We start from the raw sequence: 12,407 nt of genomic DNA, 5'->3' as shown, positions 1-12,407 counted from the left end.
AATCAAGAATAGGAATTTGCAGATCAACATATCTCTACTCAACGATCAGATCAGAAGGAAAGTCATAGTATGTATTTTGTTGTATGTAGTGTGTTGGCATGTAAGAAAAGTGTTAGTTACAAATGCTCTGATTAGTTTTGTCTTGTTTTGGTTAACTCGTGTACAATGACAATGTTATTTTAATAAAAGTTTTAAATTTCATTGGTTTTCGTTAAAAGTTTAAAGTTTGAAAAGTCAATGTGACACCTCAGACTTGTATCCAGGTCGGATACGGGTTGAGGGTGTTACATTTAATGGTATCAGAGCTACGGTTTAGTCGATTCTCGGCATAAACCTGAGTCCATAGTGTCTTAAAAAGTGTTCATGCCAATACAGTAGTAAGAACTTCTGATCTGATACGAGTAATGAGTATGTTGTTTAGCTGATAGAAATATTTGGTTATCTCTTATTAGATGTCCGGACAAGATAGCTCTCGGGGTGAAGCAAGAGATGATAGATTAGCTGAAAGTAGTAATTCACCTGCCCTGGCCAGGCAAGGTGAAGGACAGTCACCCTTTGGAGTGCCTGTACAATATCAAAATGTATTCTTCAGGACGTTGGGCACTATTTTGACACGTTTCTAAACTCATGCATCCTCAGCGCAGAGGATTAATATAGCCAAAGAGTTAAAGGGATTAGGAGCTCCAGAGTTCAAAGGTGAAGTCGAAGAAGGTCTTGTTGTTGCGGACCTTTGGCTTAATGATGTAAAGATCATGTTAGAGGGACTCCACTGCTCTGATATGGAGAAACTAGATGGGATGGTCTATTTGCTCCGTGGGCAAGCGAGAATCTAGTGGACGAATGTTATTCATAGGATGCCAAATGATCAGAAAACATGGTATTTGTTTTTAGAATAGTTTAAGCACAAGTATATAGGAGATCATTTCATCAGGGAAATGAAGCAAGAATTCTTGATTTTGAAACAGCTGAATCGCACTGTGTATGAATATGAGTGTGAATTCAACAAGTTAAGTCGATTCACGGCCGAATTGATTCGGACAGAGAAAGAAGCATGTGAGTGGTTTGTTGAAGGACTACGACCAAGGCTAAAAGAGATGTTGATTGTTTTGAACTTGTCCTCGTTTTAGGAAGTAGTATATCATGCTAAATCTCTAGAAAGAGCTTAGAATGAGCAGTTTGGGGATTAGAAAGCTTAATATTCCAAAAGAACGAGGGCTTCATCGAGCTCTGTACCACACAAGAAAGGTAGAGATTTTGGGTTCCAATATCAAGTAAGGTCTGAATCAGTGGTATCCTCTGCTAGAGGATCAAATCAGATGAGAGCTAGACAGACTCAATTAGGAAAGTCTGGTGATGAAAGAGCACAACAGAGACACTGTCAGATTTGTGAGAGATATCATGGTGGGGCATGTAGAGTTGAATCTGGAGCCTTTTTTCGATGTGGGGAAATAGGACATTTCATGAGAGATTGTCCATTGGGGACAAGAAAGCCTGTGCAGTCGGAGCGATCTGCTTCGATATCCCAGAGAAAACGGGGTAGAGGTAGAGGAAGAAGTCAGACAGAATTTTCTACTCAACAGGAAATACACTCTATGGCTAGAGTATATAATCTCAATATCAGTTAAGACAATGAGGATCCAAAGATAATAGCAGGTATCTTCTATTGTACAGTAAATGCTTTATGATATTAGTTGATATGAGCTTGTATAACCATATATGAGTAGAGAATGGGTAAGAGAACTGAGAATTTAGTTAGAAGTCATTTTTTAGAAATAGTGTAGTGACAATTTCATTAAGGTACAGTGCTAAAGTAAACAAGATATGTTAGAAGTGTTACATTCGAATTCAGTGAATTTAATTCTCTGTTAATCTAATGGAGATATTCTTCAAGGGATAAGTAAGGAGATAGTGATTTATAAAGGAATATATATAGGGAATTAAATGAAAAAGGGGTGTAAAGTGTGAATTAGAAGTTGATATGGGGTATAGAAATGGTAGATATTATTATGAAAAGATTGATTGATTTCGTAAAGTATACGTTTAATAACATTTGAAGAGGTTTAGGGTTGTGTTCTGAGTTATAGAATAATGGAATAAGAGATTGGGTATGGTTATAAGGTAATTAGAAATGGATTGGGTTCTTTGGGAAGTGAAAGCAAATCATTGATTACAAATTGCAATGGGATAAAGTAGAGAAAGGAGCATGAGAACATTGAAAGATATGTTCTTATCGGTATGTGTAATGAAAATTCGAGGACGAATTTTCTTAAAAGGAGTGGAGATTTGTAACATCCTAAATACCGGGTTAGTGACTAAATTGTAAGGTTTCAAAATTTGGTGATTTAAATTAGAATAATTAAGTGGTTTAAAGACTTATATGAGAAATGAGGTGTAAGATCAAATTGAAAAGAATGAGGAATAAAAGGATAGTATTGTCATTTGCAAAGAAAAGAAAAATATAATAATAATATATGGTATATATAGATACACGTGGAAGGAAGGAAACAAAGTTTAGAGGTTTCCAGAGTTCTCTTCTTTTTTATTTTTCTTCTTCATGTGTGAAGCCAAACAAAGGTGAGTTTTCTCTTGAGCTGATTATGTGCTGAAATTTAAGTTTAGTTTTGATTATTAGATGCTAAGTAAGATTAAGGAAAGATTAATTTGCTTTAAAACAACAAGATGAAGAGTTTATGAGGATTTAAAGATTTGGAGTTTTTGAATGAAATATCGAAATAAAGTTTATATTGAGAATTGGAAGTTGAATTTGACTTGTCCCGAACTTGATTAAAGGATATGAAGGGTTAGAATCAGAATTATATCATATGGGAATTTGAGTGAAATTCTTAAATTCTATGTGGAGGAATGGATTTTGAAGTGTAAGAGATATTGAATGGGTATTAATTAGTTTAAATAAGTGTATGAGAGTTAAGAACATGAAAGGGGATGAAATATGAAGCATTTGAGTTGTTTTGAGTAGATTTTCGGGATTTAAAATGAATTCTGAGCTATGTGCATCGATACACCTATTAAAATGGAAACATCGAATGTAATTGGTGCATCGCTGCATAAGGAGTGCATCGATGCATCCCCTTAAAATGAAAACATCGAAGGTGATTTGTGCATCGATGCACGGGTACTGCATCGATGCACATGCTAAAGAATGCATCGATGCACTGTTGAATGCATCGATGCGCTTCAAGAGAGATAGAAATAAACCTTTCTTTTGGTCTAAGAAATGATAGATTAGAGTATATTAATTGGATATTGATATGTATTAATGTATTATTATGTAGATATTGAACGTGACTTTGCTTCAAAGTAATCGAATGGTTAGAATTGATTCAATTCAAACAAGGCTAAGGTGAGTGCATATGCATAACATGATTATGTTAGTATATTCAGTTCTAGACTTGCGATAAGTCTATATTTAATATCTTGATACATGATTCATTCAATATTATTAAAGATGATATGAATTCATACCATATGCTTTATGGGATATACTATGCAGATTGTGGTAAGTCTATTTTTCAGATTAGAGCTTATGTACGAATATATGTGTCATATGGGATTGAATGAGTTACGAGATATCTATATTAGGTATATGAAGTGTGTGTGATGTTTTTTATGGTTTATATGTATGAATGAGCATATGTATTGACATGTTACAATATATATATATATATATATATCATATGAGTTGTGTAAATAGGTAGATATATGTGTTAAATATGTGAAATAGTTAAAATGATCAATATGATTTCATAAGAATATGAAATAAGAAGTATGGAAAGGACATAAGAAAGAATATGAAATATATAGCATATGAATATGAAATCATATGAGGGGTGACATGAATTATATGAAAAATAAACTACGTGATTACAAATATATGAAAATATGCTAGTGTGATGGGACCTAGGAACTATTATACGTGATATATATACATTTATATAAGTTATTGGATGAAAAATGAACAAGAGATAAAAGAGATGAAGGATAATACTATATGAGTATGATAAAAACATAAATGATGACATGTATGTATGTATGTATGTAATGGTTATATGAAAAGGTATAGGTGATAAGATGATCATATGAACATGTGATAAAGAGCTATAGGAAAAGAAAAATGTGATATGATGTGTGAATATGTAATAAGGTAAAAGACAATGCCCATGATATGAGTTATGAGAACTGTAGGTATAGTTAGCATGCCAAGAGTCAAAGAATTACCTATGTCTTTCAAGATATATGGATAGTATACCTATGTTCTAAGGAACATATGGATAGTTTACCTAGGTTTTTCGGGACCTATGGACAGTTACCGAGGATCTTTATGACCTCTGGATAGTTACCAAGGATCTTTATGACCTCTGAATAGTTACCGAGGATCTTTATGACCTCTGGATAGTTACCGAGGATCTTTATGACCTCTGGATAGGTCATTCGAAACATTCATTGAGCTGTGGTGACAACATACGTGTGCACAACCTCATAATACTCGTATACCTTGGGTTCTCAATAGTGTATATGGGCTTAAATAGGATATAACGAGGATGTATATAATTATATCTTAATATGGTATTATTATGATTTATATTGTCTCATATGTGGTATAATAAATGATAGTATGATAGTATAATTGCGTTTGGATAGTAGACGACATGTTTATATTTTTAGTATTTCTTTATTATGTAATTATGCCTCACTAAGTCTATGACTTAGAGTGTAAGTGTTTTTACACGTAGGTTTGGAAGAGCATGAGAATCAAGAATAGGAATTTGCAGATCAATATATCTCCACTCAGCGATCAGATCAGAAGGAAAGTCATAGTAGGTATTTTGTTGTATGTAGTGTGTTGGCATGTAAGAAAAGTGTTAGTTACAAATGCTCTGATTAGTTTTGTCTTGTTTTGGTTAACTCGTGTACAATGACAATGTTATTTTAATCAAAGTTTTAAATTTCATTGGTTTTCGTTAAAAGTTAAAAGTTTGAAAAGTCAATGTGACACCTCATACTTGTATCCGGGTCGGATACAGGTTGAGGGTGTTACACACTGTGTTTTTTATTAGGTTCATGATTTTGGCTTCTTTCGTTACGATCCTGATGCAATTCAATTTTTAGACTATGAGGAGATTCCACTTGCCCCATAGGCTTCTTGTGTTGGCTTAGAAATCAAGGTTGTTGGTAATAATAGTGGATAAAAGGTAGTTGAATCATATTATTAGTCTTTGCTATACTTTTGTTAATTTAACACTTTTATTTTGTTAACATTATGCACTGATGTTTAGTTTTATGTTTAATTCCATTTACTAGGATTGTAAAAAATCATTTAAGTAAAAGGAGTCCTTAAGTTGCCTTTTGAGAAAAATAATGGCTTTGATGTAATGCTTCTATAGAACATAAAACCATAACTAACTGTTATTGTTATGGTTTGAATAAAAAAATTGTAGGTTTCCATATTGGATGGAACTCTTGCTCATTTGGATAGGGATGCCCCTCATTATAAAAAGTATGTGGCACTTTATTAATGGTTTTCTTGTGAATCATCTACTTTCCCAATAGATTTAATATCGTTGATCTTTTGACAAATTATAATCTCTATCAAAACCCTTACATAACCACATGTTTTTGTCCTATTAAACTAGTTTGTACAGTTGCTGATTTTCTTCTTATGCCTTGCAATCGTGATGATGAATGTTTATACATATTTTCATCAGTATTTCAGAGACTTGTGGTTCCAAAAGTTATCATGGTAACGCAACCTTTATTGAATTTTGCTTTCGGATGCTGTTTGTTTTATCATCCGTAACTTCTCAAATACAGTTTGTACTGAATCAGACTTAGATGATTTTAAGCTTTTCTACCAATTGAAGATATAGTATCCCTCTATCTTGACTTTGACAGTCTTCATTTTAATGCTTTATACCTGGTGATGCATGCCATATAAGAGTTACATACGCACTGCATGTACTACTTTTCATTTTAGGTAGTCATTATGTGTTGCATATTTTTCTAGTTGACTTTATAATAATCTGAAATCACATTTTCCTTTGACAATATTATATGTAAGCAATGTTTGATGACGTACTCAGTCTTTTACATTATAGTCATGACTTCTGGTCAGTAATTTGACCTATTATGTCTAGCTTATGATTTCTAGAACTTTCTGGCTCTTTATTGATTCTTTTACAGTTGTAATATGTGGCATGGTTGTTGACATGATTATTTGTTATAGGGATGGCTATAATGACTTCAACACTTTCTACATGTAAGTATGTATTATATTTTTCATGGATCCATTGGTTTAGATTTTTAATTTTTTCCTCTATTGTTCTTTTAATATGAGCAAAAACATGGTTTTACTATGGAATGTATAAAAAATATCTCAAGTGTCTTTTGTAAATTATGTACTTGCTGGTTTCCATATTTTACCACCAATGTTTGACATACAAATAGTTTAGGATAGAGGTTTTGACTTTAAGATTTCTTATATTAAAATTTCATTTTTTATATATTTAATATATGATGGTTTTAATACCAAAATGTGTAATATAAATAAGCAAAAAGGAAAAAGGTAACCAAAGTTACGTTCACGATAATTTCTATTAGATAGGTTTGTCCACTTTGAGATTTTAACATTGGGAATGGTTGCTAATGCTCTACTCCAAACATGGACAAAAGACTCAACAGTCAGATTTTCGAATCGAACTTCAATCTTCGGGAATTCCAAATCCACTCTACGACACCACAAACCAGGGCAAATTTTAAACAACAATTAAGACCACTCTATGAGAGAATAATGATAACAACCTCAATCAAGAACTTCAAAATAAAATGCTTAAATTATTGAATGAATAAATATAAATTTCAGCTTTTGTTCTGATTTTAAAAAATATTTAAATTATAAAAGTTAGCTTTTGTTATCTTTAGGAGTAAAATGGTTCATCTATTAATTTTTTCATATGCTTATTTAATTAAATCATGATGTAAAATTTTAATATATATTTTTAGATAATTAATGTAAAAAAATATTATTTATAATTTAAATAATACATTATTTATTTACTCTTTTATTCTACCCATTTATCTTTTAAATTTTATAAAAAAATTATATATAAATTTTATTAAAAAGTATATAAATTTAAAATAATAAAGTAATATATTTTTATGCTTTTTTATATGAATATTTTAATTTAAATATTTAGAATTCCACTTGTTAACACATATAGCACAAGGACAATTTGGTAAAATATACATTCCAGTAATCTCATATTCCTTCAACCAAACACTGTAATCATACATTCCTGCCAAACAAACCAAACACAAGGGTACGTTTGGTTCACGGAATGTAAGATTACCAGTGGGAATAAAAGATTACCAGGGAATATGATTACTGGGAATGTTACATTACTGTGTTTGGTTAGTTTGGCAGGAATGTAAGATTACAGTGTTTGGTTGAAAGAATAAAAGATTATTGGAATGTATATTTTACCAAATTGTCCTTCTTCTATATTTGTTTTTTTAAAGTGAAATTCTAAATATTTAAATAAAAATTATATATATATAAATTTTATTTTTTTGATAATATATTACTTGAGTATTTAAATATATAAGGTATTATTTTAATTTTAATTAATATTAAATTTTACATAATTTATGTAAAAAATATATTAAAATGAGTTTTTGTTATGTAACAAATGAGATAATACTTGAGTAAGAATACAAATGTAAATTAAAATTCAAACTCTGTATCTTTATTTTGAGGAATTATGATTATCAGTTTTTATTTTATTATAACGAGAACCACATTACAAAATATAGCTAGCTAATTCATTAAAATCTTCTTGGATGACTGTGTAATCCATAAAAGTGTTCACATTAATTTATTCGGTTGAACAAGATGACAAATACAGTGTAATGAAAGTTCATAATCCTAATCCCACATGAAGATATGAGTTTTTGTTCACTTGATTCTTGGTTTGTTAAAATAAATTTATTTAACTTGATATTGACATAAACTGATAATACATGTGACATAAACGTAATCATATATGTTGGTTATATTATATACACACAAAATTCTTCAAGTCAAAAGATTGACATATACTTGGCTAAGCTACACAAAAAAGTTGGGACCATATTCTAAAGTCATAATCAAAAAGAGATCGACATAATTGTAGAAGGACGACAGTCCTAAATTGACGGCATTCAACCAATTGCTTAATCACATAATCTTTCTTGAATTCTTTCGGCAAAGAAAATAAGAAATCTACCTTGTGCGCATCTTTGCTCATATACTCTCCTGCAGTAAGCATTTCATCAGTGGAAAGTCCTTCAATTTTCATGATTTCAGTGAAAATCGACATTCTTTGATCATTTCCTTCTGCCTCCTTTTTCAATAAAGCAGTAATATCCTTAATTTCTTTGGCAGTTTCTCGGTATGCAGCACCGAACTTACTTATCTCTTGTACAAGCTCGGTTAACCCATCATCACTTCGAGACCTTTTCTTGCTAGCTACTTTTTTCATTGTAGGGGTAGAGGCAGTAGCATCAGATGTTTGGCAAGTTGAAGCACCAACATCCTCTCTTGATTCAGAATCTCTTACTCCCTTTTCTTCAAGTAATGCATCTATAAATGCATTGTCTTCAACATCAATATGTTCCACTGCATCAGCTGCTGTCTCCGCTGCTATTCCTGTAGCTCTTTCTTTTCCAAATATATGAACAAAGTCATCAAAGAATGAAAATGACTTGTTTCTTAATCCAACAGCAGTTGGATGACTCTACAATATAATAAAATCGCAAATTTAATAAATCTTACAAAGCTAAGTAGATAACAAAGAGTATAAAAAGAAGATAAATTCAATTAAAATACTTACTCTAACCCAATCATCAAACACGTCATTTGGTGCAGTTAAACATTTTTCTTCTTCATTCCAACCGAATCCACTTCCAATATTCAGCATTTCAGATAAAGCATTGTATTGTCTTTTGAGTAGCTTCACTCTAGATTCAATATGTGGATGGGCCCTAATTTGTGATGTTGGAAGCTTGATTTCTAACATCTTTTCAAGATTAGATAGATAATCTGATCTAAATGTTCAATTATCAGCTTTCCAATGTGGGTCTTCAGCCAAAATGTGTAAACATTCAACAAGTGCAACATCCTCCTCTTTAGTCCATGTCCTTTTAGTTACTAAAGACTTAATCTTTCTAGATGTCGGCGGTTTTCCCCCCCTTTGAGATATTTGATGTCGACATATTTCTCTTCGAAACAATCTAAGAAGATGTATATAAAAAATGTATAACATAACATAAAACATGTCATCATTGTCAATACTAATCATAAAAGAAATTTAAAATAGTAACATAATATAAATCAAATGTAGTGAATGACATAAGTAATGAATGTCCATAACAAATAAAATTCAAATTTTATATAAGAGAAATACATAAAATTTAATAAAGTTTATGCCATAAAATATAAAGATGTCAAATACATGAAAGTAATGACCACTAACATTAGATAAAATAGAAGGTGTAAGTCATACATAACATAAAATAACATCTATCCTAAAGTACGTGACGCCAACCAACTAGTAAACATATCTTCTGCTAATTTGTCTCTCCACTCAGTCCAAGCACTACTTGGCTCACAATGTCTAATCATTTCTACTTCATTAATCTCTTCAACATGCCTACTATCTTCAGTACAGTCAGATTCAATAGGATCGATTGGCATCTCAGATCTTATGAAATTATGGAGAAGACAACAAGCTGAAATGAGTCTACATTGTGTTTTCACTAGATAAAATGATTTTTCCCTAAAATTGCCCATCTCGCTTTCAATATGCCAAAGCATCTCTCAATGCAATTTCTAGCTTGAGAATGTTTCATGTTGAAATATTCTTGAGGGGTGGTAGGTTGGTGTCATTCTCTCCAATCATTCAAGTGGTATCTTGACCTCTATATGGTGCAAGAAATCCATCTCCATTCGTGTATCCAGCATCATATAAGTAGTAACACCCTATATTATTTTAATTTAAAAAATAAATTAATATACAAAACTTGTAAGAATTTTACATTCTTATATATATATATATTAATGACCTAATAATTTACCTTGTGGAACATTTAAACCATTTCTTCTACTAATGGCATCTCTGAGTATTCTACCATCAGCTGCAGAACCTTCCCACCCAGGTAAAACATAAATGAATTGCATGTTTGGTGTGCAAACACCAAGTACATTTGTCGCAATTTCATTTTTTCTTGTTCTGTATCTAGGTTTATCGATTACAGCTATATTGACCTTAATATACGTTCCATCTAGAGCACCCAAACATCCCTATATTCATCAAATAAAGTTAAATTTCATTATTACTATCCATTTAAGTAGCATTACTAATTAACTTAAAAGAAAGTTCAGAATTATGATACAATACCTTAAACCATTTCCATCTATCGTCTGTTGAATTATCTTGTATCGGTTCTGGTTTTCTAAAAAGGATCGGATGTAGTTTCAAGACTGAAGCTAACACTGCATGGAGAACTCTACTAATTGTTTCACCAGATCTTACTGTTTGACGTTTTAAAACTCTAATCTTAATATGGTGGGATATAATATGAAGGAAAATAATAACCATTTCTTCTATAGACATATATCGACTCTCTTTTAACCCACATTGACTTTGTAATAGGTGACACAATTTGATAAATGCTCTCCTATCCATTCGACAATTATCAGCACTTTGTCGATCACTTTCAAATACAATCTTATGTAAATTAAGTGATCTAATATTATGTCTATGAAGTCTTTCATGTGCATAAGTTATTTTAGGTCGATTTTTATATTTTCTAAGAATAACTGAAATAATCATAAGCATATGACACACAATCTCCATTATTTGTAGTTGTAAAATAAGAATTGTGGCGATATGCGTCTTCTTTCGCATTGGTAAACGAGCCATAACTGTTATTATGAACAAACATTTTAATATTAGAAAATAATAATATTTAACAAGAACAATTGTTTGTCATCACAATAAAAATAATTGAACACAATAAAAATGGCACTATAATAAAATGATGATAGAAAAGCAACTATGTCAATACAGTTCAGCAAGTTACTGTAAAACAAGTAGGTAGCCACACATTTATTTGTTTGCTTTTAAACCTCAACCTGTTTCACCCTTAAAAATAACCCTATTAACCATTTTCGGGCAAAATCTAGAAAATTTTTGGGCAATAGTATATTTGAACATTTAAGACTGAGACAAGAAAATATAGAAATCCAGATTTGAACAACCCTATTTGAATTGAATGATACAAAATCTAGAGCTTATGAGTAAATGCTTGCAATCTAATCCAATGGTTAGACTGGAGACAAGAAAACATAGAAATCCAGATTTGCATAACACTATACGATGTAGTGTCTAAAAGTAGGTTTTAGAATTATATAAAGAATTATACGTTGCAAAATGAGCTGTTGGATTTCCTAAGGTTCTTCTTACTTATTCATGTACAAAGCGAACTTGTGGATATATAGTCTAGAGTCTGCCAGTACTTCTTGACATATCAACAAAATCGTTTGTTAACAATACTTAAGCATCCTAAACTACAAGTTTTTTGATACGTCAATTTAAATTATATTTAGAGCCTATCACAATTTAAAAATAAATAAAACAAGTGAGGTAGTGATGGGATAGCTTCAGAATTCCTTTTCATTATTTTCTTTTTGAAATTTTGGGTTAGTGGTAAGATGTATTTTAAGAGTTTGTTTAATCATGGCAAAAAGCACCAGTAGTGATTTCCACACCAATTATTTTAGTTCTCCATATATGTATCTTTGCTTCAAAGGTTAGTATATCATCTTAATAAAATCACATGTTCATTTTACATAAATTAACTTCGTACTTATAGAAGTACATGAGCAGTGTATTTTTAAGGATGCCAAAATCTAGAGCCTATGAGTAAATGATTGCAATCTAATCCAATGGTTAGACTGGAGACAAGAAAAAATAGAAATCCAGATTTGCACAACTCTATACGATGTAGTGTCTAAAAGTAGGTTTTAGAATTATATAAAGAATTATACGTTGCAAAATGAGCTGCTGGATTTCCTAAGGTTCTCTTACTTATCCATGTACAAAGCGAATTTGTGGATATGTAGTCTAGAGTCTGCCAGTACTTCTTGACAGATCAACAAAATCGTTTGCTAACAATACTTTAGCATCCTAAACATATGTAAGAACTTGCAACCTCAAATTTGAATTAGAAAATGGCATGTTTTACCTTCAGATTCCATCATATTCTACCGTAGAAGTTCAGAAAAAGAACCTATTTCTGTTAAGTAATTACATTGAAGCATATAAACTAAATTTCTGTGGTGGTAGAGATGA

General features: G+C 31.2%; 1 protein-coding gene across 1 annotated transcript; it reads right to left on the bottom strand.

The window, feature by feature from the left end:
- Positions 1-6,716: 6,716 nt before the first annotated feature.
- LOC120132054 (uncharacterized protein At2g29880-like) lies at positions 6,717-9,071 on the bottom strand. Its single transcript, XM_039148901.1, has 3 exons — positions 8,886-9,071; positions 8,280-8,789; positions 6,717-6,743 (listed from the first exon to the last, which is right to left on the bottom strand). Exons 1-3 carry the CDS (start codon positions 9,069-9,071, stop codon positions 6,717-6,719), a joined length of 723 nt encoding a protein of 240 aa, XP_039004832.1.
- Positions 9,072-12,407: the final 3,336 nt, after the last annotated feature.

The sequence above is a fragment of the Hibiscus syriacus genome, unplaced genomic scaffold, assembly GCF_006381635.1.
Source record: "Hibiscus syriacus cultivar Baekdansim isolate YM2019G1 unplaced genomic scaffold, ASM638163v2 tig00110557_pilon, whole genome shotgun sequence".
NCBI classification, from domain to species: domain Eukaryota; kingdom Viridiplantae; phylum Streptophyta; class Magnoliopsida; order Malvales; family Malvaceae; genus Hibiscus; species Hibiscus syriacus.
This window is presented reverse-complemented; position numbering and strand designations above follow the sequence as displayed.

Bases quoted from the DNA above. Each gene is read 5' to 3' on its own strand.
- LOC120132054 (XM_039148901.1), bottom strand. From the start codon at position 9,071: ATGTTAGAAATCAAGCTTCCAACATCACAAATTAGGGCCCATCCACAT. The intron at 8,790-8,885 runs GTAAGTATTTTA...ATTATATTGTAG, and splicing joins TGTTTGATGATTGGGTTAGA to AGTCATCCAACTGCTGTTGG. The intron at 6,744-8,279 runs GTAGATTTCTTA...GTGGTGTCGTAG, and splicing joins TGAGCAAAGATGCGCACAAG to AGTGGATTTGGAATTCCCGA.